The 27589-nt window shown below is 36.8% G+C and overlaps 1 protein-coding gene across 1 annotated transcript; it reads left to right on the top strand.

Moving 5' to 3' along the window:
• The first annotated feature begins 4107 nt into the window (after positions 1 to 4107).
• On the top strand, positions 4108 to 27469 carry LOC102790268 (complement C3-like). The gene is made up of 43 exons (XM_087841936.1): positions 4108 to 4252; positions 5063 to 5261; positions 6320 to 6482; positions 8353 to 8447; positions 8950 to 9038; positions 10300 to 10382; positions 11178 to 11265; positions 11387 to 11489; positions 11698 to 11818; positions 14004 to 14119; positions 14549 to 14695; positions 15009 to 15108; positions 15197 to 15291; positions 15383 to 15574; positions 15716 to 15871; positions 16109 to 16238; positions 16324 to 16392; positions 16968 to 17162; positions 17254 to 17374; positions 17450 to 17538; positions 17645 to 17784; positions 17975 to 18187; positions 18872 to 18935; positions 19070 to 19159; positions 20250 to 20453; positions 20654 to 20729; positions 20837 to 20996; positions 21183 to 21278; positions 21529 to 21679; positions 22992 to 23077; positions 23315 to 23392; positions 23492 to 23647; positions 23736 to 23798; positions 23892 to 23973; positions 24140 to 24188; positions 24610 to 24700; positions 24807 to 24893; positions 24999 to 25113; positions 25258 to 25347; positions 25864 to 25956; positions 26042 to 26125; positions 26552 to 26696; positions 26781 to 27469. Exons 1-43 carry the CDS (start codon positions 4128 to 4130, stop codon positions 26920 to 26922), a joined length of 5031 nt encoding a protein of 1676 aa, XP_087698062.1. The 5' UTR covers positions 4108 to 4127; the 3' UTR covers positions 26923 to 27469.
• The last annotated feature ends 120 nt before the right edge of the window (positions 27470 to 27589 follow it).

The following is a 27589-nucleotide window of genomic DNA, read 5'->3' as shown; positions in this document are numbered from 1 at the left end:
TTACCTGTTTTATTCTCTAAATAAATTTGGATTTGGCCCTAACTTCATTTCATGGGTTCAGTTACTCCTCAACTATGGCACGTGTTAGAACCTTTCTTATTTTCCATATCTCCATGGTACGAGAAAAGAATGTCCCTTATCCCCTCTTCTTTTTGCGTTATCAGTTGAACCATTGGCAATTAAGCTGAGAAATGATAATTGCATCAAGGGCATCTACAGAGTTGACCATAGGCACAAAAATATCCTTATATCTTGACGATCACCAGTTGGATATGTCAGAACCTTTATACTCTCTTCTCCATGCTCTTGCCATTTTTGAATGTTTTGACAATATTTCAGGTTACAAGTTGAACCTACATAAAAGTGAACTTCTCTGTGTCAGCTCTATAGCCAGGAAGATTTCATTTATGAATTTTCAATTTAAAGATAATCAGAGTATGTGACCTATCTGGGAGTTAAGATTACCCACTCATATGAAGATCTTTACTGAGAAACTTTGTCCCACTGCTTGAGAATACTGAGACAGATCTTCAGAAATGGAACAGTTTACCACTGTCATTAATTGGCCGCACCAATTCTATCAAAATGTACATACTACCCAAGTTCCTTTATTTATTTCAATGTATCCCATGATACTAACCCAATAAGTATTATATAACAATGAATAAGTGTATCTCTGCATTTATTTGGAATGGCAAAAGTCCACAAATTCGTAAAGATTTCATGCAGAGAAGTAGGCCAATGGGTGGATTAGCCTTGCCAAACTTTCAGTCTTATTATTGGGCAGCAAATATATGAAATGTGCTGTACTGGATGAGGAGTTTTACTACAGAGATTCCAGCTTGGCTCCAAATTGAGTCATCAAATTGTGGCAAAACATGTCTATCAGCTTTGTTGAGTTCAGTTCTCCCATTAAAACTGTACACCTATAAACGTAACCCTTTGTTGTATGACTCGCTCAGAATCTTGGTGCAATGTAGGAGAAGGTTTGGGTTACACTCAATGTCAATTAAAGCACCTATCTGCTCAAATCATATGTTCCTACCCTCCATGATGGATTCTTTGTAAAATGTAGATTTCCTTTATTTCCGGAATTACCTTCTTTGGATAAAATTATTAATATAAACATTCATAAGAGAGGGCCAATTAAAGAAATCTATGCTATATTATTAGATCTTCAATCTTACAGTGGGAGAAAGACCTTGGAATGGATATAACAAATGAACTCTGGAAATCTTTTCATTACAGGGTACATATGTGCCAGGCATGGGCTCTTCCAGTTCACTGATTACAGATCTCCAAGGAAAAGTTAGCCAAGTTCTATCTAGGAGCTGACCCCCTATGTAACATGTAAAACAGAAACCAGTTCACTCCTTCATACTTTTTGGACATGCCCCAGTCTTCATAACTTTTGGGTCTCTATATGTAATACCTTTTCAGAGATCTGTAACGTTAAATTTGATCCTTCTGTTCTAACGGCTATCTTTTGAGTGATAACTCCAAATGTCACTCTCTCAAAATACTATTCAAATTCTATTGCCTTTGCTTCACTCACTGCAAGGCGCCTTACACTTTTAAGATGGAAGCAGGAAGCTCCTCCCACACATGAATGGTGGCTTGCAGAGCTCATAAGGTCTTTGCATTTGGAAAAGATGAGATATACACTGGCAGGTACAACCACCAAATTTCTTAAGGCATGGCAGCCATTTCAGCCATTTCATGGAAACATTTAAAATGATCACCTTATCATGAACTGATACCAAATTTCGACATCACTATCGTAGTTAACGGTACACTGAGGGTCCCTCATACATTTTATTTTTCTATTTGTTTTGTTTTTGTGTTTATTTTTGTTTGTTTTTTTTCTTCTCCTCTCTGTCAGTTATCTTTTGGGGTATTGTAAGTATTGAGCAGCAAAGTACTGTATATTCAAAGTTTTGCTATTACCATGGTGTTGTAACTGAAAATCAAATTTTATTTAAAAAAAACTTTATATTGCGTCTTGACATAAGTTTTTCAATTAGCTCTATGAATACCACTAATGACTACACTAGCCAATTACATATTGTAAATATATCTTTAGTACACCTCAGATGCTACTCTTTCATTTTGTTCTTTGCGATTATGCAAGTTCTGTCCCCTCCAGTATATGACTGTTTGCTCACAAAAAGCAGCAGTGACAGCATAGAGCTGACCTATTTAAATTAAAAATCTGTCCTGTCATTTTACTGGTGAATTCAGACTGGTTGCGAGCTTTGTGCTGTACGTCAAACACAATGCGTAATGAATTGATTGTCTTGATTAAGACCCAGAACAGGGTCTGTTAATATTTTCACTATGCCTCTGGAGTTTGTTTGTCTTGTCTGAGGTAATGTGCCGTTGTGCAAACTGAACAAAGTTTAGTAAACTTCTTGGCATCATTTTAAATACCAGATTACATTGACTTATGTTACATTGGACATTACACAAGATAAAAATAAAATATAGTTAGCAATAAAGGTAGATTGACCAAGGTTTCATTAATATGTCCAATTTTTTCATTCATTCACAAACCTTCAAATACCAGCTATGAGCCCTTAAATAATGTGAATCTATACATGCAATAATATATAAATGCAAAAAGAAAATATAATCCAACATTTTGCATGGATCCACAATAATCACACTGACCAAAACAGCTTTATTTTTCGTGAATTAATTCAACCTCACTGGAAATGTGTAAAAGTACAGCAAGTCTACTTACAACGGAGCTCCATCAGCCACAGACGTCAGAGAAGCAAAGGCCAGAGAGGCCAGTAGCAGCAGAGTCCTCCTCATTATCCTGATCCTTTTCTGCTACTAAAGTAAACTGTGGCCCTGCAGCAGTCTCCTCTAATCCACTAACATCCTGCACTCTTACACACTTTTATCCATCATTTTCTCAAACATACACGCAGACAGGCAGTTGAGAAACAGTTTAGCCCTGATAATGATCTCTTCCCTGAAGAAACAGGTGAACTGTCAGCAGATGGTTGCCACTTCCAGGTCCTGTTTCTGCCAGAGGTTTCTCCATGTTAGAAAAGTTGTTTTTCTTTTTTCTTTCCAGCATCCCCCAGTGCTTTCTCATAAAGGATAATCTGATCGTTGAGCTTTTCTTTACCTTTCTTTACCTTACAATATAAACCACCTGGAAAAAATTGTTTAACTGAATATAGGTAAAACCCATAGGAAGGAAGATTTAAAAAACAAAAAAACAACTTTTTCAACATTTATCATGTAGACAGCATTTTATGTTGTTTTAATACAGCAATTTGATGATGCATTATATAGACTATAGAAATATATCGCTTCATTTACAATCATCCAGGTAAGAAAAGCCCAGAAAGTTGATTCTGTTCATCTGGACGTAGCCATTCGCTGACTCAAGACTTGGGGAATGTCTAGGTCCAGAACAGAATCAACTTTCTGCAGGCACCCCACATTTAATTACTCTGCAATTAAATGTAAGGTACTTTATTTGGAAATTATGGATATCTTACAGGAAAGGAGATACAGATTATACTGTAAGTACTACATAAGTAATTTTAAGTACACCTGTTAGAAGATTATTCTCTCTCTCTCTCTCTCTCTCTCACACACACACACACACACACACACAAGTAATCTAATTTCAAGTAACCTCTGGGCCAAGTGTCAAAAACTCAATCATAAAGTGTTATTCCAGTTACACATTATCTCATTTGATTCTATTTCCATTGCTGAGAAAGATTTTGCATTTTACTTTTACCTTTCTTAGTTTAACATGAACAAATGATACTTGCTGTTGCAATAGAATCATATCTTTTATATGAATGATGCTGCATTAGATATTACTTTTTAACGAAATACTGTTCACCAATTTCTGGAGATGCAGCAGCTTATCAAACAGTGTTAGCTTTGGAAAAAAAGATGGTGGTTGCTATTTAAGTCTTATAGTGTGTGTCCTGATTTTTTAAAATCAAACCATAGAGAACTCTGCTCTAGCATGCAAATGTTCATACTTTTAACATTTTCAATGATTTTTTATCTGATCTAGTAATAACATTAATTGGGCAAAACTGCACTGGGTCAAAGTCAAAGTGCAGAAGGAGGGCATTACGTGGATAAAAATGCTCCAGAGTTGTATGGTAAGCGCAGATATGAGATCAAGCAGGGGGACATACAGGACTCGGCTTTGGCTATTAGCCTCACTGGCCTTTTTGTCCTTAATTTTTCTGACTGATGGATCACCCATGTAAGTAGAGTTCAAGATCCAAACTCTAAGTTTACAAGAGTTTGTGATTTGAAAATGTTTGTCTGTAAAATAACAGCATGAATTTATTGTTTTTTTATATTACTGGTGCTATTAAATATTTTCTGTAATGTTTATATGTACAGCACAATATCAAATGTAGGCTCTGCACCCCTCAGACATGTCAGAGTGTTATATCATACACTATATCTTTGATGAGACAATGAAATTTAAATTTGGTAGTGATGAAATAATGTATTATTTAATTCATTTTAATATGCTGCTTCAGTTCCAGTCTATTTTTAAAGCTCAAATAAAAGCTGTCTTTGTCTGGGAACTCTGTCCCTACTGTTTTACTGATTTACTGGTTTTCCAATTGAACCTATACGAGCAAAGATTTTCAATAATTGCATTTCATCTGTTACTTCCATAATGATTAGTCTTTTAGCAGTTTCTGTTGTATAAATTAACATTCTGTTGCAAGTAACTAAACTTTTTATTACTTTTTAGATGTTTTTTTTATTTTCCCCGTCCCAACCATAATAAACAATAATAACAGTGATGAAATATTATATTGACTTAGTACTTAGTACCTTAGTCAAGATAATCAATGGATCACTTATTATGTGTAAAGTCCAGTTCGAAGCAGAAGAGAGTCAAACATATTGTTTAAACCAGAACTTCCCGTCAGCTTTTGGGAAAAAACAAATAAAAGTAAATCTTTGTATTTGTCAGTGGTAAACAACAGTGTGTTTGCCTGTTCTTAGAAGCAATGTTTAATTTTTTCCTCTCTGTCTCACCACTGCTCCATAGGAAGGTGATGTCTGCCCCCAACTTGTTGGGGGTAGGAACAGCACAAAACATCTTTGTGGAGTGTCAAGACTGCACTGATGAAAGCGATTTAATGGTTGAAATTAGTGTAATGAGCTATCCGACCAAATCCAAAAGGCTGATATCAACATCTGTGAACCTCACCAGTGCAAATAAATTTCAGGCCTTTGGACAAATTAAGGTAATGTAGAAATATGGAAATCTATGTTAGATATGTTAAAAATTGTATTTAAAAAAACAAAGCCAGTGGTGAAGAAAAGATTAAAGCAAGTTTATATAGCCATTAGCAAATCTTCCATTGTCCAGGAGCAGTTGGCTCTATAATTAAAAGTAACATGTATAAAACTACACATACTTTTTATAGTGTTTTAGCCAGACAGATTAGAAAGGAAAGTTGGTCAGGGAGGCAAACATGGACACAGTGATCACACAAAGAGGTTTAGAAAGTCCTCTGCAAAAATGGGAGAATGTGCCCAATGGAAAACCCTTTCAGTTTTCAGGAAGCAACTTTTAGAGAAGAAAAGTCAAGTTTTCCAGATACATTTTCAGGTCACAGCACACAAGAATAAAGATGTAATGACTCAAAAACAGAACTATTTGAGCAAAACATCAAGAGCTATGATCAATTTACACCAGGCAATGATTATCATGTGGCCAATACAGTCCAGACAGTGAAGCATGATGGTATTTGCAATTTGTTTTGGTGGAGATCTGAAATAGTAAGGGAAGGATAAACACTGCCAAATGCAGATACTTGAAGAAAACCTTATTCAAAGTACATGCCAACTGAAATTGGTCTGATGATAACCATACAGCCAAAAAAAAATACTGGAATGGAACATGTCTCTGACTGTTAATGAGTGGTCCAGCTAAAGCCTCCATTTAAAGCACATACAATCTGTGAAGAAGCCTGAAGACAGCACTTTACAGACAAATCTTCTTATCCAGGCTTCAAAAGACTTAAAGCATTAAGAGCCTGAATACTTTCAAAAATGACATATCAGATTGTTACAAATTAGGAAAGAGAATAAATAGAAAAACACTTTTTAATATTTTTATTATAAATTTATACGTTGTTGGGAAACTTTTAATTTTTCATTGAAAAATTACATTTGCAAAACTGTAAAGTGTGCAAAAAGTAGAAGTGTCCGAATAGTTTCTGAAGTGGCACTGCACTACCACCTTAACTTAATTATCTCATGTACCCTGCATTGTACTGTTTCTTCACACTGGTCCAAGATCCCCACTCAAGGCTTCAGTAGGGATCCACAAAGGAAGCAGTATGTTTACCTGCAAGTTCAGTTCCCTGATGTGAAACTGGAGAAAATTGTCCTAGTGTCCTTCCACTCTGGATACATCTTCATCCAGACGGACAAGACTCTCTACACACCCAACAGCAAAGGTAAGTTCAATACACAATGATAAAATGCTTCTGTATTTTTAGACATTCTGAATTTAAAGAGGAATTTCATAATAGAAAGAAAGTTGTTTAGTCTTAGCTCTTTATGTTGGATTGTCTTATTATTGTTTTGTTCAAACAGTAATTTATGATAAAAGAAAGAGGTCATTATTCAGCTTCTCCTTTATACCTTGAAAAAGGAAAATCTTAAATCCTGCTCTGCATGCTTGTATCCTGGATACAGAAACAAGAAAAGTATATAAAGAGGTCTAAGTAGAGCTCAATAGATAAATGAAGGTCTGTTGAAAATAGCGGAAGTCTTTCTTCAATACAAAGCATGCGGGATTTTCTGAGTATTATCTGAGAAATATACCATATATCTAGTTTTCAAACCAGGACAGTCTGTATTTATACTATTAAAAAATTAAGGAGAGGACTCTCCCTGAGACGTAACAGATACCGATGGTTTTAATGTAACTGTGCTGAAAAACACTGTGGCATGTTGGGAAATGTGGCATATTACAATGCTACATAACATGCGTTGTCACATATGAGGCACACAACAACACAAATCTCTATCCTAATGAGGACATAAACAAAGTCTTTCTTTCATTCTTAAGTATTAACACAAAACCTACAGCAAAGTTTAAAATCAGACCAAAGAGCATCATACAATCATTCTAGTGTAGGAAAAAAATCTCATATCATGTCTCTGAAGCTTTGTGTTTCATTTTGAGTTTAAGGAAATTGTGTTTTAAAATATATGTATATGTTATGTTGATATAGCTGTTGTTCCTGCCAATGATGCGCTGTTGCTTTGACTTATAGTTCTAGTGGCGAAAAAAAGATGTTCCGCTGGAAGTGAAGTTAAATGCAGGGTTACCGATACCCTTGGAAGCACAGCATCACTCTGTTTAAATGCGGAATGAAAGAGCACACCTTTATGTTTTACTTAGAGTTACAACTAAACCTGAAAATCTGGCGCCTCCCTTTGGCTCCCACAGCAAACTACAATGTGTACAATCAACCCCCTTTGTAGTGTTGGGGATTTCTAAAAGCTTTTTTTTTTTACTTTATTGCAATATCAAATTACTTGCTCTACTTGTTACTAGTGCTGTGTAATACTGCAGATTTTGTTAGTGGTCTGATAAAATAAATACAGGGCCTGTATTGCCAATACTGATAACCAATACTTTTAATATAAAGGCAATTTATGTAGGGAAGGGCAGTTTGTCATTTTGTATGAGATGAATCATCGTCAGTTTACAAATTCTTAACACATTTTAATGACCACTAAATCACTGTGATTTTTAACACACACACACACACACACACACACTTTTCAACTTGTCATGTTTTTTTGTTTGTTTTTTTTGGAGACCTCTATTGTAACTGCGCTTGTCTCTAACGGACTTTTTAGGTCAATTTCAGGTGCTGAAATGTGCTATAGGCTATAAATAAAATAAATTGAAGAGTCAGAACACACATATTTGAGGCATATTTTTTCATTTTCAAAAAATATTTAATCTAACGCGATTCAGTGAGCTACATATAGAACTTAGAAGATAGAAACAAAGTGTTGATCCTATCATGCTAGTATCAATCCAATGCCAATACCAGTGATATTCAATTGATATTTAAAATGATCTGCCCACCTTTAATTTTTACTTCACTTTACAATACTACATAACATGGTTATAGATGCATTGTCACATAGGCACACACCGACACAAAGCTCTATCCTAATGAGGACGTAAACATACAATTCTTTGTTACTTTGTAACACGTTACATACACTACTGTTACAAGCAGCTGAAAAAGCCAAACAGTCACAGAGCTAAATGTAGAATAACATGAATAACCTTTCTCTCAGTTCATTACAGGTTATTTGCACTGACCCCTAACATGGAACCAGTGGAGCGGGACAATTCCACCATAAGTGATACCTCTGTTGCCATTCAGTTTGTGGTATTGCTTTCGTTTATTCTTTTATTTAATAATGAATGTGATATTGTAGAACTTTCTTTTTAGATGAAGGGAAGTTGTCATTGTTTTATAGAGGATAAACTACTACCATCAGTCTGCACCAAGCAATAAACTAACTGGCAGACAGACTAGAATTTGACTATATAGATTAATTTGGGATGGGTATTAAAATGTGTTATTTGATTGAATTTTGAGGTCATTTGGTTGAAGAATTCATTGTCATATTACATGTTCTGTTGCTTTTCATATCTAGGTAGTATGGAGGCAGTATGACTGAGATTGATAAAGGCTTGAGCTTATGGAGTCTTAATAGACTCTTAATATAACTTAATATGCCATGAAAACATTAAGTGTATAGAATAAATAATACAAAAACAGTATGACAGAAGAGATAGTAAGTATCGATGAAGGAGCTAGATTTTTTTTTTTGTAAATCAAAGTATAAAACTAGTTTTTTTGGTTTTTATTTTGTTTTCTTTTTTAGAACCCTGAAGGCATCATTTTCCCACTCGATACAGTTTCTGTGAAATCAGGAATCCACTCTGGACATTTTCAACTTAATGAAATTGTCAGGTATATATGTTTTAATTCCATGCTTTTGTTGTTTTGTTTTGTTTTTGATTTTTTGGAGGGGTGGGGTGGGGGGGTTGGGTTTCTTGTATGTTACTTTTACATGTATGGAATAACTGAGACATAGTGATAAGTAACATGAGTTTTAACATGCATATATTAAGTACTAATTGGAATGCTAATATTTGCAAGTTGCGCATGTTAAGCACCCGTACCATCGTCTCTGTGTTTATTATAACGGAATTTATTATTGAGAACGTGTGCGGTTTTGCAGGCAGCTGATCCATTTACATTTTCTAGATACTTGATGTGAGAAAGGGGTATTCTGCATCAAAGAAGTGGACAGAGCAGTTAGAAAGTAGTTTCACATTATATGTGAATGATTTTATAAAGAATTAACTAAACATCACAGGGTAATTTTATTGACAGTATGCCATGCATTTAATGCCCCTTAAAACATTTTTTTCTTGCGTTTTCATCACAAAAAGGTGTTAGTGTCTGCCAGTAAGATGTGCCCTATTTTGCTGAAAAAGGTGTGCATAGGATTTTATCCAAGCATGTCACTAAAGCAGACATTAAAGTAGACATTAAAAGATAAACAAAGGAAACTTTCAGCAAATACAGTAAATGTGGAATCTGCTTGACACAAAAAAAACCTGGCAAACACACTTACAATTATTCATAAACATCAGCATTTCAACATATGCATGTGTGAAATGCACTTCACACACGCACAGTTGTTTGTCGCCAGATGCCACGTTTATTTCTAGTTTTCATTTATTATGATAGTCCACAGTCTGACAGCTCCGGTCTCAGCTGATTTCCAGCCTTCCCTCTGCTCCTCTCCCGTCTCACTATAAAAGGGGAAGGAAACCATCATCAGTCCAAACGCCATCAGCTGTTCTCACCTGCGTCTCCAGCACCGCCCCGTTGAGCTCACTGCACCACTCCTCCCCTGCAGCCGCGCCCGGGACCACACCTCCGCCACAGCATGTTAGCATTTATGTTACTCATCTAAAAGCATCACCATGTCTCAGTTAAAAACAAAAATATGCCAAACTACACTCACATCATTCTGGATATTTAAGCACTATGAGTGTATTAAATTGGGGATTCAGCTATGCACATTTAAATTGGATGAGTCTTTAGGGAATTGAGAAAACCAAAACAGCAACAGAATTAGCCACTGAAACATGCCATCGTCCTGGAAGACATCCTTCATATGTCAGTCTGACTCTGTGTACATGTGTTTGTCTTTTGAAAGCACTGGACTGTGGAAAGTGATGGCGAGTTTCCAGAGTAAACCACAGTCGAGCTATTCTGCAGAATTTGAGGTCAAGGACTATGGTGAGCTATCTCATGGGCATTTTCATCATAGACTGCATTTAAAAGATGGATGTAGGTATCATGCCACCGCCTTGTGAAGCCCTGTTTCTGAAGTCTCTAAGCATTTTTGGCTATCACCATATTAGTAGCACACTCTTGCTTATTCACTAATATGGAGCATCATTTGCAATGTAAAGATCACGTTGTCATGAAATAGCTGTGTGCCAAGCAGGATTTGGGACCCAAGAAGGTAGGAATCAAATTCAAAATTACCTTTAATGCTTTACTTTAAACGGAATGCAAAAGTCCTACACAGTAGCAGGGTGGGAGCAAAGAAACTAAAAATGTGGAAATAGAGCTGGAAGACATGAGGAAGGACACAACAAAGGACAATGGGAGATGAGGATGGGAGAGGAAACCAGTGGGAACACAAGTGATGTTAAGTAAAATTAGAGAACATCAACTTGACACAACTAAACAGTGGAACAAAAAATACAGAAATACAGAGACTAGGCTGAAGGACCAAAACACATAAATGAAACTAGGACAGAATGGATCAGAAAAGGGAATTAACTCACCTAACAAACAAAAAAAATTAGAAGCACAAGAAAATAATACCATACCCACCGAAACATAAACAAACAAAACAGAATTTGTTTTCTTACTTGCTACAAAGAATGCAGGTTTAAGGCTTCTCCCCATTTTCTGGACTCACTTTTCAGGCCCAGGGGTCAATTCCACTTTAGATATAACCTGTACAACAATACTTTTACCCTCTTTACTTTATCTTCACCATGCAGTAAAATGTCATTTCAGTGCTGCCCAATTTCGAGGTCAAGCTGACGCGTGAAAATCCTTTCTTCTATGTGGACAGTGATGAGCTCACCATCAACATCAAAGCTACGTATGTAAAACGTTTTTTTAGATTTCAGATTGTTATGTTTTTACGTTTTTTGATGCTTTTATTTTAATCATACCCATTTGTTGGCCTCGTTAGCTTATTAATTACTTTCTTGTGGCTTTAGCTATCTGTTTGGTGAAGAGGTGGATGGGTCAGCTTTTGGGGTATTTGGAGTTTTGCATCAGGACCAAAAGACAAATTTTCAGGCCTCGCTTCAGAAAGTGTCGGTACATGCTCACACATTTGTTCATCACTGTTGTGTGCCATCACTTCATCTTTATTATTGTGTCTTTCTGTCGCACACATTTTTCTTTTACCCACATGTATTAAAACACATGCAAAGAAAAGAACAAATGTTTTCTGTTTGGGTCTGAGCTGCAACATTTGCATCCAGATGAAATAAAGCACTAACATTATGTGTGTTATGTGTTGTAGATTGAGAATGGTGTAGGAACAGTCACGCTGAAGAAAGAGCACATCAAACAGACCTTTGAAAACATCTCCAGCCTGGTGGGGAGCTCCATATTTGCAGCTGTCAATGTGCTGACAGACAGCGGTAAGAAATGGTAAAAGAGAGCATTGTGAGTGTAATTAAAAATATCAAAGGTGAATGTTAATTATAGTAGTAGACCTATAGCTAACACAAGCATTAACGGGTGTGTCATGATCCTGGGTCATTTTGACCCAGCGTTTTGTGTTTCCTTTTGGTTTCACCTTGTGTTTTGTGTTTATTCTGATTTTGGTATTAGTTCTTAGGATTTGGTTCATGTGTTTAGTGCTTGAGTGTTGTACCAGCCCTACCTGTGTCTGTCCTTTGTGCTCTGTTCGGGTCCTCGAGTTTTGTGTTGTAAAACAGTCTGTGTGTTTCCTGTTTTACTTTGTAGGTCTGTGTATCGTTATGCCCATTAGTTCCAGCTGTGTCCCATTTCCTGATTGCCTGGTGTGTGTATTTATAGGGTGTGTCTGCCTGTGCTCCTCGTTGCGTCGTCTGTGTTACTCTGTGTCAGTCTGCATTACTCTGTGTAACCCGGTGTTCATTCTGCGTCTCTCTGCCATCTTTCTCTGTGCATTTTGCTCATCCTCCCATGAGTGTTTGGTTTCAGGTTAGTTCTTTAGTTTTCCCCAGTTTAGGTTTGTTAACTCCCCGCTCTGCTTTTCCTGTTTTTGTCACTTCTGTAATTAAACACTCACTCGCACCCCAGCCAGTGCCTGCATTTTGGATACTTTTCTCAATACACCACACGACTGCTGCCCCAGCCGTGACAGGGTGTGTAAATAGCTATGTCACTGAAATACTCTCAATAAGATGAAATACACCCACCAGCCACCTTGTTGCATACAACTGTTGGACTGTTTGTTAATGTCAGTCCCCAATCAGCCAACAACATGCCAGTTACTCAATATTGGTCTGTAGACATGATCAAAATGACCTTCTGAAATTCAAACCAAGCATTAGAATGAGAGAGATGGATGTTTTGAGTGACAAACTGGTCTGAGGATTGCATAAACTGCTGATCATCTGATATTTTCACACATCCCGTGAGCAGTCATTCTCTACAAAAAGCTACACAGCAAACTATATAACTGTGTAACTGTGTTTGGAGTTCTGGTGTTCTCTGGCAATTATCTCAGAATAATGCACGTGAGCCATCTCAAGGTCTTTTTGAAGGGCTCTGGCAGTGTTTCTCTCTGCACAGAGGAGCAGATATCAGCCCGGCTGTTCAGTTAATGCCCTTCCTAGTCCTGTCCAGCTCTCATTGTGTCTTCTTTTCCACCTCATTTCTTGGTATATCCTCTGTAATATTAAGACTGTGTTGGGAGACACAGCAAACCTTACCTAACTTCCTGTGCAACCTGAATACATTTCAGTAACAGTCTAATGCTATCAGTAGTGACAAGCACACTAGCGAAAAGCAACCATCTATGTCTGTGTCTGTGTCTATATGTCTATAGTCTGATATTGTCTTTTGGGCAGTGTCTTCTTGTTGCCTTTTCAGTGCTCCTGTTGTTGCTTTCATTTGGATCAAAAAAGATAAGATGATTTATGCTTCCTAACTTGATAGACTTATATGCCTGAAGTTTAACTGGCTTTGTCTTATGTTCCCTTAACATTTTTGATCTGTGTATCGTAAAACAAATCCTACATGTAAATTTTAAAAAGTTACTAATTATTAATTATATTAATTAATTACATTGTTAGATTATTAAAGTCCCCTGTTCAGCCAAATTAACTCTTGATATTATTATCTTTATAAATTTAAACACGGTTTTGGTAAATATTTAATAATGCCTGTACAATCAGTTCTCAGTTCTCCACTCTCTCTCTCTCTCTCTCTCTCACACACACACACATAGAAAAACACAGAACAGGGAGAGAGACAACCATGTGGAAAACACAACAGAGGACAGACGGAGACTTGTCCTGTGTGTGAAATTTCACTTCCATTTTATTGGGATTAATTGGAATCATACTATTCATGGCGCAATATTAAATGTAGTCCTTATATTGTATTTATATGTACAATAATCAAAATTAGTATACTAATGTTGTGCTATTAATATACTGAGAGCCAACAACTTAAAATGCATCTAAGTTGCTTTTGAAATACTGCACCAAAAATGTGTACATTTAACTTTCTATATTACCGTTTCCCTGAAATCTTTGCTTGTCTGTTTTTATTGTGTTTTAAAGTGCTAATAATCATTTTTAATTCATATATTTAATGTAATTGTTTGTACAGGAAGTGAAATGGCAGAGGCGGAGCTGACAGGTATTCAGATTGTTACATCACCTTACACCATCCACTTCAAGAAAACGTCCAGATATTTCAAACCAGGAATGTCCTTCGATGTTGCGGTAATGGGAATTACCTTTATTTGCATGTTTGTAAAAATAAAACTATGGTTAGATGATCTGAGATACATAAATGGTCACTTTAGAAATGACCACTGGATGGCATTGTCACAGTCTGGCAGAGGCAGACGGTATGGATTGATGAAAAGGACCCATAACGCAGACTCCAAGGAACAGGGAACAAAACTTGAATATTAACAAAAAGCGAGCCAGTGACAGACCCCCCCCCCCCCCCCCCCTTCTCCCCATGAAAAGAGAACAACAAAAAAATAAACATGAAACAAAATCGTAAAATCGCCACTACCAGGATTGTGACAGGCATTGTGAAAAATGTGAATATTTGCTTTGACAGCATTGACGGAGAAGTATAAAGATGGTCAAAAGGAGTAGATAAAATGATAAAAATTGTTGTTGTTTTGCTTTGTTTTGCAGATTGAGGTTTTGAATCCTGATGGCTCTCCTGCACAAGGTGTTGCAGTGATGATTGACCCAGGTGATGTCCAAGGCTTTACTGCAGCTAATGGCATGGCGAGGCTTACTATCAATACAGTCAATAATCCTCAACCAATGAAAATCATAGTAAGTCATAAAAACCTAATAGTTGTCAGTTGTTAGATAAGCTTATCTGATATGCAAGAATCTTCAAATCCCCAGTGGGAGAAACTTCAAATCCCCAGTGGGAGAATTTTTTAAAGATACTGTTAGGTTAATTGTCTCATAATCATTATTCTGTATATATTTAGTTGTTACTGAATACTGGCTTTGATATAATTAAATTCAACTTTGCACATAAAGCAATGTTGTACTGTACATGGGTCACCTCTATATGCAGGCTGAATAAAAGTGAGATCGAAGTCAATTACTTTATTAGCTTACGTGTGCTTTATTGTAGGCAAAGACCAGCGATGTTAAAATTTCACCTGAAAGGCAAGCGTCAGCCACCATGACTGCTCTCCCATATGCCTCTCAGAGCAACAGTTACATTCACATAGGTATGTACTGAAATAACATTAGAGAGGTAGTGACATCCAAAAAAAACAAATTTCTTAAGTCAAAATTTTTTTTAATGTTTTTTTAAAGGGGTGGATACAGCTGAAGTAAAAAACGGGCAAAACATGAAGATCAACATTCACCTCAGTGGGCAGAAAAATGTTCAAAATGACATAACGTACTTGGTGAGATACGTATTTACTTACACAACAAACGTACACAGTAGAGTGTGCATACATAAGAGATAAGTGTTGATGTTCAATTCCTTTTCTCTAGATACTTAGCAGAGGTCAGCTCGTGAAATATGGTCGTTTCAGAACAAGTGGTCAAATAATGATATCCTTAATCATCACTGTTACCAAAGACTTGCTGCCATCTTTCCGCATCATCGCCTATTATCATCCAAATGATAACGAAGTTGTATCAGACTCTGTCTGGGTGGATGTAGAAGACTCCTGCATGGGTTCGGTGAGACACATAATAATGATGTAGCAATTTTTAAGTGGACAATTACACACCTGCGCACCACAGTTAAGGTTATTAGTATTTTTCCAACTTACAGTCTGGTTGGTTTAACAAATACAAATCTACTTTTCCTGCCTTCTCCAGCTGCAGCTTCATTCAGAAGGAGGTTCTAAATTCTATGAGCCTCGCAAAATATTTAGGCTGAAAATCACAGGTGATCCAGAAGCCACAGTTGGACTGGTCGCAGTTGACAAAGGTGTATATATCCTAAACAGTAAGCACCGTCTAACCCAGAAAAAGGTAATTTATTTTTTATTTATTCCCCTTTCAAAATAACGGAGGAGTTTAAGGCTCACACTTTAATGGCAGTGGACTAAAGATACAAGTTGTTGCATTTTTTGCTCAAGAAAATTTTTATATGTAAAGGTATGGAGGAAGACTAAATCAAAAACTATAGAAATAACTGCCAGCACACTCATAGCTGAACCCTAAGCTTAAACTATCTGCTTCTCTGCGTGTATAACTTCCATACTGTAGATTTGGGACAGTGTGGAGAACTATGACACAGGGTGCACACCAGGTGGAGGGAAGGATAGCATGAGTGTATTTTATGATGCTGGGCTGCTGTTTGAGTCAAATACCGCTTCTGGGACTCCTTACAGACAAGGTGACCTCTTTTTTACTCTCACACTTGTATTCCTTCCTTCTTCTAAAACCAAAACAGTGAATTCTAGTCTGTGTTTCCTTTCCAGAGCTGAAATGTCTGAACCCCAACAGAAGAAAAAGGGCCGTTGATATGATGAATGTCACAACTACCTTATGTAAGATCAAGAAACACTTACATGATCTTCTGTCATACAGTTCAGGCTTTACAAACAACTCCTTCTTTGTTAACGTTTCTAAAGTTTAACTTTTCCATTCTATATGATTGTGGAAGTATAAAAGTTAGTTAAGAGTCTCTATTCTTAACAGAGTATTCATTTATTATATATGAAAAATCCAGTCCGTCTCATCTACAACTAGCTGCTCAGTTTTTTATACTTAACCCCCCCCCCCCCCCCCCCCCCCTTCAAATTCTAGTTTGGTGATATGGAAAGTTAGAAAAGTGCTGCTAACTAAAATGTAGTATTTCTATTTCTCTTATTACTGTGACCTATTTGAGACTTTCCAGTTTACTCTGTTGTTGTGCCAACTTATACATTTTTGACAGTTTTTTGAATTTATTTTAAGATAAAGAAAGAAAAATGACCATTAACACAATGTGACACTCAAAGTCAATTTAATTAAGAAACTTTTTTATTTCTAATTATTAGTGCTTTATTCGTCTGTGTAAAAAAATAAGGGTGAGAAGGAGTCTCACCTTTTGTCTTTCTGTTAAATGCTATTTTCTCCACAGTGAGTCAATATAAAGACAAACTGGAACATGACTGTTGCTTAGATGGAATCCGGGAAACCCCGACTTCATCTAACTGTGAGAAGCGCAGTGAGTTTATCGCCGATACAGCCTGTTTTGAGGCTTTCCTGCACTGCTGCAAGGAAATGGAAAAAAAGAGAGCTGAGAGGAAGGAGGATGGCCTCAAACTGGCTCGCAGTAAGAACATGAACAATGGATGGAAGATGGTTATAAATGGTCATACTGGTTGCTATAAAGGAATAAAAATGTGAACGTTTTAAAACTTCAGGTGAGGACGATGACAGCAGTTTCATGGACAGCAATGAAATTGTTTCGCGCACCAATTTCCCTGAAAGTTGGCTCTGGTCTGATATGAAATTGCCTGCTTGCCCTGAGGGGAATCCTAACTGGTTAGTGAGCTGAAATATAGAATAGAAATATAGTAATACTTTCAACTCTCACAGTGGTGATATTTCTATTTCCAGTGAAAAAGAATCAGTTTTGAGAAATATTCCTTTGCAAGACTCGATCACAACCTGGCAGCTCACTGGTATTAGTCTGTCAAAAACTCACGGTGAGGATGAACTGATATAATTTGTCTCTAGATCAAGGAGCCAACCTATAGCTCATCAACTGGTCTTTCTTTTGCTGTGTTTGTGTCTTTACCCCTTTTTTGGAAGGTATCTGTGTGGGTGATCCATTAGAGATAGTTGTCCGTAAAGATTTCTTTGTTGATCTGAAGCTACCTGACTCTGCTGTTCGTGGGGAGCAGCTAGAAATTAAGGCAGTCATCCACAACCATGGTCCCAATCCTTACACAGTAAGCCTGGTTCATTCAAGCACCATTATAATGTTCCATCCAGTGAACAATTCCCAACAATTCATTATTATTGTTATTATTCAATTAACTGTTCATCAGTGAAACTTGATCAGAGACTGTAGTGATGTATTTATATTCTGTAGATTATGACAAAAAGTGTTTGAAATCCTTGAATGAACTTATTTTCAAGGTGCGCGTTGATCTGACTGAGGCGGAACATGTGTGCAGTGCAGCATCTAAACGTGTGCGATATCGTCAGGAGATGAAAGTCGGGGCCAAAAGTATACGATCTGTACCGTTCACCATCATTCCTACAAAAGAGGGACAACACCGCATTGAGATCAAAGCAGCTGTCAAAGAGTCAGAAATTAGTGATGGAATTGTGAAGATGCTACGAGTAGTGGTAAGAAAGAAAGACATATTCTACCAACTCACATAGCTCCCTACCTTTAAGAGACACATGAAGCCTTTGAATGCAGCCAGATATGCAGGGTACAATTAAATAAATTAAGAAATCAAGCATAGCATTGGTACAAGCAGGCACCAAAGTCAAGCTCAGCCCATATTCCAGTTGAGCTATCACCTATGATCATTCTAAGGGTCACATATAGGGTGCCCCTTTTAGTCCCTGAAGCCTGCCAAACCTTCTGTTAATCTAAAAAATGCTTTGGAACCTACCTCCATCCTCCTTTTCATCCTGTATCTGATGCGACAATCCACACGTTTTACACTCAACTCTTCCTCAGCATACAGTAGTTTTCTCGGGAGGTTTAAGGTTTCATTTTTTGTTTGCTTGTTTGATATTATATTACTTTGTTAAACTGCCAAAACACAGTATCCACCCTTTTTGCCATGGCTTTTCGGGTCATGTTGGCACACTCGCTGACTTCCCATACCATCCTTACTCAGTGTGTGCTTGTAAATGTGGAAAATATATATTACTGCTGACTTAAAGTTATGTTTTTTTAATGGATCTGCCTGAACTAAACTGAGATACTTCTTATAATCAAATCCACCTAGGACAAATAATTCTCATCTAAATTTGATGTACAGCAAGTTAAAAAGTTGTGACTGCTTGTTTTTTCAGCCTGAAGGCATATTGATCAAATCTTCTCATACTCTAACTTTGGACCCTAAACAAAGAGGTACAGGTGAGTATCAATGTTAAGTAGCTCCAGTTAAAGAAAACTTAGTAACTTATTCATTTGCTTATAGCCTGATAATGAACAGCTATCATCTCTGGTTATTTTTTGTAAGTATTAATGAAACTTTTTCAACTTTTTAGATGGCAGACAAGTGGAAATCCTCAATAGCAAGATTCCTGTGATAGATTTTGTTCCCAACTCACCTACCAGCACACAAATCTCACTAACAGGTAAGATATACACATCAGAGTGCCTGCAGTGTCACCTCGGTATTACTGCAGAGATAAGAGGCAGTGGTGCCAACAGGACTAAATTTCATTCACATGGCAGTTCCAGTGTCATGTCAGATTCCTCACAGTAATAGTTTCTGCAGACTTTCAGCACAGTCTTGTCTGCTTGGGAAAAGCACTAACAATATTCAATATGCAATGACATATCGTCAGTGATGATCACACTAATGATCAGCCTTCAAATGCTTACATCACATCTGGCAAGCCTGCCAAAAAAAAAAACCCAAACATTTCAAGCATATTAATTAATTAAAATCATTCATATTATGAAAATTATATGTAGAATGCATATGGGATTACTGTATTTATTTGGTAAGAGCTACGTGTTCCACCATCGGTGTAACTTTGTGCTGAACAGGTTGTCAAGATCTCTGTCTAAATAAATAAATAAATCTGGGTAAATTCCCAGATGATTAAACGTACAACTATTTTGCTGGTATTAACTGAAATGAGTAAAGAAAATCAACAGCCTATTTAAGCAAAACTGCTCCCAAGAAACACAGATGTTTACATCAGTGCTGTAACAACTTCTACTGTTATAACTGCACATTACTTTTCTCAGCTTGTATATACACTAACTTATTGGAAGTTACATGTCTACTTTTTAACGCACAGGTACAATACACAATCTGCACTTTTCTAATTATTCTAAATATTCTTAACTATTTAAACATCTTTCAGTATCCTGCTCTGTTTGCACACCATCTGTACGCTAATTTCAACAGCTGTACTGTACTCTGCTCTGGTAACTATTGTCCACATAATAATTTTGTTTTCTGTTCTGTGTCCTGTTCTTTTTGTATATGTGCTTTTCTTTGCTGCTAATACACCAAAATTTCCCCTTGTGGGACAATTAAAGGATTATTCTATTCTATTCTATTCTAATTCAATATTTTATTGGAGGGGTTATATTGGCTGGGTCTGATTATTGGGGGGGTCATAACCCCCCTTACCCCCCTGGAAATTACGCCCCTGTGTTCCACCTTGTTCTCAGTGGCAAATGATGAGACTGGTTGTGTATTAATTTCAGGGAAACAACAGAGAAACGTGCTCAAGAACACAATTAGTGGGGAGTCAATGGGTGGTCTGATCTATCAGCCTTCAGGATGTGGGGAGGAGAACATGATTCACATGACCCTACCAGTTATCGCAATCACATATTTAGACAGAGCCGATCTCTGGGAGATTGTGAACATTGACCTGCGTGATCAGGCCCTCCAGCACATCACAACTGGTAAGTTAACACAAACTGTTAGCACAGGTATGAGAGATTTCTTTTTTAAAGCCCTGTGTGTAAAAACCAAAGGTCACACTTCGCAGTAACCAGCAATACAAAACCACCTAATTTAAAAATACTATTCAAATTGGTTTTCAGTAACTTTTAGTACAGAGTTTGAACAATAAACTTGAGTTTACTTTCTTTGGTTTGTTTAGGATACCACAACCAACTTGAATACAGTAAAAAAGATGGATCTTTTGCTAGGACTCAGGATGAACCCAGCAGCACTTGGTGAGGCCTACAGTTGTTGGTTTTTAATATGTAAATGTTTGCATATTTTCTCACTCGGATTATGACTATGTGTTGATTTTACATATACACCTTCTTTCTTCTACTAGGTTGACAGCATATGTTGTCAAGGTGTTCGCCCTGGCCAACAATCTGATAGCAGTGCAAAGTGAAGTGATCTGTAACGCTGTCAGGTTTCTGATCGTGAACACACAGCAACGTAACGGCATGTTTATGGAAGTTGGAAGTGTGTCCCTCAAAGAGATTCTTGTGCGTGCACTGATTTCATTAACATTAACTCTTCATTTTAACAAAAGCCTGCATAAAATACAAACCTGCAGAATAGTATACCGAATGTCATTTTGGATAAATCTGCAAACTTTTATTATTAAATATATTAAGAAGTAGTATATATATCAGTAGTTTTGACATGCTTGTGTGTATTTGCATGTACAGGGTGATGTGCTTGACACAGACTCAGATGCCTCCTTTACAGCTTTCTGCATCATTTCTATGCAAGAGTCACGCACAATATGTGCTCCCACTGTTCATGTGAGTGCCTTTTTGTTTGTTATCTCACTTTTTTAAAAACATTTACGCACAGAATGTGAAACCCAGTAGTCAAATATAAAAAAATGAAGGATAGTGTGTTTACTGATCTATCAAAAGACTGGCAGTTGTACATTTTGCTCCCATATTGCAGATCTTTAAACATCTGTGCAGCTGCAACTTAAATCTTACCTGTCGACGTGATCTTGCATTTCTTCTACCTTTCTTTCCTTCATTGTTTCTTTCTATCCAGAATCTGCAAGCGAGCATAGACAAAGCAGTGGGCTACCTGGAGAGGCGTCTGCCAAGCTTAGTCAACCCTTATGCTGTTGCCATAACATCATACGCCATGGCCAATGAAAACAAACTAAACCGAGAGATCTTCTTTAAGTTTTCTTCCCCAGGTGCTGTAACACAACAATCCAAAATAAAAAGATAGTAGTACTAAAGTGGAATAATAAATAGCTTGTGCAAAACTACATCAACAACCGCATCACAAAAACTTGGGTCAAACGGATTGACTCTCATGTCTAACATTCACTGTACATGTTAGCTTATTAGAGATTCTTGTAAAGCATCAGTGTGGTTGTGTAGTTACCTGCAAGAAAGAAAATATCAAAAATGCTGTAAATATATGCGTGCTATTTAACATTACAGGAATTGTTCTGTAGTTCAGAGCATATCCTAGCTTTCTATAAACGCAAGATAAAGTGGCCTAAAAATGTATTTTGACATTATGTCACATAACTGGATAAGAACGTGAAAGAAAATGATTTTTTTAATACACATCTGTCATCTGGAAAGCACATTTGACAGCCAGAAAGTTCTACACAAATGAGTTTGTTAGTTTTGAAGTTGTATACAACTCAAATTCAGTACAAATAGATGCGTATTCTGACACCCAATAATGACTTTACTAAAGATCAGAGATGGAACTTTTGGTTTTATTGCTTTCTGTCAGTTAGCTTGTAGAGCAACTTGCCAACATTTGAGTGTGGACCCAACCAGTCTCTGTGACAGTTTTGGCGACAGCTATTAACAGATTTTTGTTCTCCATGACATTTTTTTAATCTATTTTTTAGCAGCCACAGTAAGTGGAGAAGTTTAGTTTGGATCATTTATGTAGTGTAGGAGGTTTTACTAAATGAGTGACTCGAACATTTTGGATCAACATCCTGCTGAATGAACGTGTAACCTTTTTTGGGGGGTATATTTCTTTAAGCGTGATTCTAAAATATATGACTTGAGAGTTTGTGATTCCATCTTTATATGCACGTTCACCTGCCACATTGTAAGAAAAAGAAAGTAAGACACTGATGTTTGCACCTCTGTGTTTTTCCCTCCATCCATCCATCTTCTTCTGCTTATCCAGTGTGCATTTATTCCTAGCAATCTTCTTTGGGTTCCTTCTCTCTCCATAGGACCAACAATTATCTACTGAGTTGTATCTGGTAACTATTACTGAAGTAACAACAAGCATTGCATTTCTGCATTTCACTCCTCCTTTTTTCTTCAATCCTCCACCCAGCCAGCACCTATCAAATAGCAGCTTTCTTTTTGAAAAAATGGAATGCATTTTTCTTGTGTATGAACTTGTGTATACATTTATATAACCTTACCCACCTATTATCAAGTTTATTATAAAAATTATTAAAATTAAAGATTAGACAGAGCACCACATTACTTGATGCAAAACTGTCTCTGTGTTTTGCTTAGATTCGTCCTATTGGCCTTCACCTGCAGGACGAGTTTTCACAGTGGAGGCCACGGCTTATGCTCTATTGGCTCTTGTTAGGGCCAAGGTAAGTATCTGTGTCACAGAGCAGTACATGTAGCTAAAGTTTACATGTAATAGAAGATTGAGCTGCCAGGCAGGAGGAAATGAGGAAGACCACAGAGAAGATAATAGTTGTAGTGTAGGAGGATATGCAGAGGTCTGTGGAAATCATGCTTATTATATAACAGCTTTGATAAGATTTTCTATATTTAACTAAAATAAGACAAATACACTGTATTTCAACCCTTTTCTTCCATTAAAGGCCTTTGATGAAGCAAGACCAATTGTCCGATGGTTCAACAAACAGATCAGAGAGAATGGAGGCTATGGGTCAGCTCAGGTAAAGAAGACATCTTAATATCCTCATGTACTGATCCATTGATGAAGTTAATCTTGCTCTGGCCACAAATTATTGATCACTGATCATTTTTCTCCCCAGGCCACAATGACAGTGTACCAGGCAATAGCAGAGTACTGGACCAGTGAAAAAGAGCCAGAGTACGATCTGAATGTGGACATCTTGTTGCCGGGGAGGTCAAAGCCTGATAAATACAACTTTAACTGGGAAAACCACTTTGCTACAAGAACATCTAAAGTGAGAAAGTGTTCTTTTTCACATAAGCAAATACACAGCATCTCTGTTCCTTCTGCTTGCTATGTGTTGATTTCTGCATCCCTGACAGATCAACGTCATAAACCAAGACGTGAAAGTGTCAGCCACAGGACCGGGAGAAGCAACACTGACGGTAAGTAAAATGCAATGTTTTGGTTGTTTATTTGTTGTTTATTTGTTTCCTTGTGTTTGAATTTGCTGTAAGCTCCTGTTGTCTGTATCACAGATAACGTCGCTGTATTATGAACTGCCGAAAGAAAAAGAAAACAACTGTCAGAAATTTAACCTGTCAGTGCAGCTCCTTCCAGGTAATTTGCTGCCCTCTGTCGGTTTATCCATCTTAAGATAACTGTACACATTTTTTTGACTATCTATGTGAGGTCATTTTCTTACTTTAATTTGATTTTTTCCGAGCTTTTTAAAAATAAATACTGTAAATCAGATTTAAAGTCTTCCATTGCTTTGCCTCTGCAGAGTCGCTGGGTGATGATGAAAATATCTACAACCTAAAAATTAAGGTTTTGTAAGTAGACAAAAAATAAATATATATATATTTCATTGAACTTTTCAAATGATTTGATTTCCATTAAAGGTTTTAACAATATTATATATTATTCCCACCAACAAATGAACAACCTTGAGCTCACACTTGGAAAAATTGTGAAATGAAGTCACCAGGCAGAAAAACACCTGTAGCGACCGCGCACGGGGCGATCTGCACTAACTCGCTAACTGAGATTTGCCCCGTTAATGCAGTTATGCCGTTAACGTCATTTTAACAAGATTAGCGCTGACAGCACTAAAAATTTGATTTAAAACATTTCTCTCAAAGCTCTTGTTTAGAGCTATACAGATTTGTAACTTTTGTGTCTTTTACTGCTGATAAAGAAATTGTTCTTGCCTTTTCATTCTTTGATTACTTATTCTCCCTGTTCTGTTTACAGCTATAAGAACAAGGAGCGTAATGCAACCACACCAGTCTTGGATATAGGCTTGCTAACTGGCTTCACTGTTAGCACAAAAGATCTGGATTTAGTAAGAAAAATAAACACAAATGGGCTCAAATTGTTCAGAATTCAGTATTTCTAATTAAGGAGGCATCTTTAACTTTTGAACCGTGGATGTGTGTGTTTCATTGTAGCAAGCCAAAGGGCATGCCCGCACTATTTCAAAATACAGGCTGAACACTGAGTCAGAGAGAAGCTTGCTCACCATTTACCTGAACAAAGTAAGCTATCAGTGTTCCCCCTCTCTCTACTCTTTCTCTTTTGACCTGTGCTCGCATCAATTTTCATCAAATTTTTAATTCCTTTTCATAACTTCTCTCCTCTAGGTTCCTTACACAGAGCTGGAGATTGCCTTTAGGGTCCACCAGAAACTGAAAGTGGGCATCTTACAACCAGCTTCTGTATATGTCTACGAATTCAGCGACCAGCTACAAAGTGATCGTGAGTTTGGCATCTTGGAATCATTTTTTGAGCGTAAAGGATTCGTCTTTGCTTCCAGTAGATTTCATTTCATGTGGTTGGGTGCAATATTACATTTTTAAATGTACTACAATGGTGCAAAAACATCTTTATTTGTCAATGCAGAAACAAAATGTGTGAGATTCTATCATCCAGAAAGGAAAGCTGGAGAGCTGCTGCGCCTCTGTAGAAATGATGAATGCATATGTGCTGAAGGTAAGCAGGAGATGACACTACATACATTTTTTAACCTCTGAAATTCTTTATTAAACATTTTTGGTATACAAAGGTTAGAACAGGTAGATTGTACACAATACTTGGAACTTTTTTTTTTTTTTACCATATCAGTACTTTAGACACTCCGTGACAAATACACCTGTGTGATTCAATCGCATCAATGTGGCCAAAATCTTTGAGGAATGTTTCCAGCAACTTGTTGAATATGTTTTGTGACGAGTTGTGGAGGCAACCTGATACTAGCAAGATGTAATGACGTGACTGCTGGGTGTATATTGTAGTTGCTAGTTAGTTTTTGGTAATGTAATTGACCCAGGAGATGTATGATTCTATTGTTTAATAGGAGCTCATCTGTCAGTCAAATGCAGATAACACGAACACAGCTCTAACATATTTAAAATGTGACTTAGATCCATGCAGCCATCACCACTCCACAAAATTCCACATAATCTCATTTAGTTCCTTTATCCCTTTGTGCCTGTTGTATATTTCCAGAGAATTGTAGTATGCAGAAGAAGGGAAAAATCAACAATGATGAACGCAAAGATAAGATTTGTGAGACTACAGTGAGGAGCAAAATAGATTTTGGTAAGTTTGTTTTTAATAAATATGGAATAAATACTCTAAGGAACAGCGTAGGTGAGCTAACAGTCTACAACCTGTTTGTCCTCAGCATACAAAGTGAGCGTGGAACAGTTTAAAGATGGTTTGTCCACAGACATTTACACAGTGCAGGTGCTGGAAGTCATCAAAGAAGGTAGGTTGATTTTATTTAAACCTGTGACAGAACCAAAAATGTTTGCGATTTGTATTGTTTCCCTATCTGATCCCCTATAAATGATACCAAATATCTTCTTTGTCTGAATTTAAGACATTTTCAGCCATCATTCTTTTCAAATATTTGGCTGAGAATTTCTCAGAATTAAAATGCCACCTAATTTTTCATAGCTGAGCTTCTTCTTAATATGTGAAATTTAAAGGAATCACAATTAAGTACGATTTAGATTCATTTTCTGGGCTCTGACCAATAATTCTTCCCAAACTGCCTATGTGTTTGTTTGTTTGTTTTCAGGTAGTTTGCAGTCTTTCAGAAGTGATGATTAGAGCTACAAATAATACAGAGAAAATGTAAAAATTTCCTTTATGTGTTATTTGCATTTATTCTTCTATGTATTGATTACAGGAAGTTATGATGTGGGTCCTCAGGGTAGACAGCGCATGTTCCTAGGTTATCCTCACTGCAGAATGGCTTTAGATCTGGGAGTGGGCAAAACCTTCCTTATGATGGGAACATCTGGAGATATTTTCAAAGATGAAAAGAGTCAATCGTAAGTTGTTGTTTTTTCTTCTTGTGATATTGGGAGTATTCATAGATTTGTAAGATTTTTTTCTGTTTTTCACTTTCAAATTAGGTATCAGTATGTCCTTGGTGAGAGAACCTGGATTGAGTACTGGCCTACAGTAACAGAATGTACAACTGAGGAACATAACATAACCTGTTTAGCCATTAACGAGATGGTCAATGAATACATGATCCGAGGATGTCGAAATTAGTGAAACTGAAGAGAATAAAAATAATCTATAAATGCTTTTTAAAGGTTGAGTAAGACACTTCTTAAAAAAAGGCAAACAAAAACCTGCATTAGCAACACAGAGAATTAGGCTAGCTTTCCAAAGGAGAAAATAAAGAAAAAATCATAAACTGTATATTAAAGACAGACTTCCAGGTTTGTAGTGAGGCCAGTGAGGAAGTGTCTTAAACGTGCATTCTTCCACCATATCCCAAATGTCCCTTGATGGACTGAGACAGAGAGACAGAAAGATGAAGACAGCCAAGAATAGAACTGGTCGACTGTAAGGAGACAATAGGTGAATTTTTCAAGTAGTATACAGAAAAATAATCACTTACTCCACATTTAAATTACATTTTGAAAAAATACAGTGTAAATGGTACCTATATTTGGATGAACACGTAAGAATCGTTTGTAAAACATCATGTAACATCATGTGTACGAAGGTGGTTAATAGATAGTTAATAATAACAAAAATAAAATGTCAGCATGTTTGCCCATGTAACAACAAATAAAATTATATAACCGGAGTTATATCTGCACTACTTGTCCTTTTTAAAAAATATTTAATTTATATCGTGCTTTTTTTCCTTCCTCAAAACTTAGGTTACAATGGCAATGTATGCACTGTGAACTGTGCGAGAACAGGT

Source organism: Neolamprologus brichardi, chromosome 6, assembly GCF_056152115.1.
Source record: "Neolamprologus brichardi isolate AB-2024 chromosome 6, ASM5615211v1, whole genome shotgun sequence".
NCBI lineage: Eukaryota > Metazoa > Chordata > Actinopteri > Cichliformes > Cichlidae > Neolamprologus > Neolamprologus brichardi.
The sequence above is the reverse complement of the archived record's forward strand: the minus strand, read 5'-3'. Positions and strand labels throughout refer to the sequence as shown.

What these genes read in the sequence shown, in the direction of transcription:
- LOC102790268 (XM_087841936.1), top strand. Translation starts at nt 4,128, where the DNA reads ATGCTCCAGAGTTGTATGGTAAGCGCAGATATGAGATCAAGCAGGGGG. An exon ending in AGGCCTTTGGACAAATTAAG is followed by an intron (nt 5,262 to 6,319) that starts GTAATGTAGAAA and finishes CACTGGTCCAAG; the next exon opens with ATCCCCACTCAAGGCTTCAG. An exon ending in GAGGCTATGGGTCAGCTCAG is followed by an intron (nt 23,393 to 23,491) that starts GTAAAGAAGACA and finishes TTTTCTCCCCAG; the next exon opens with GCCACAATGACAGTGTACCA.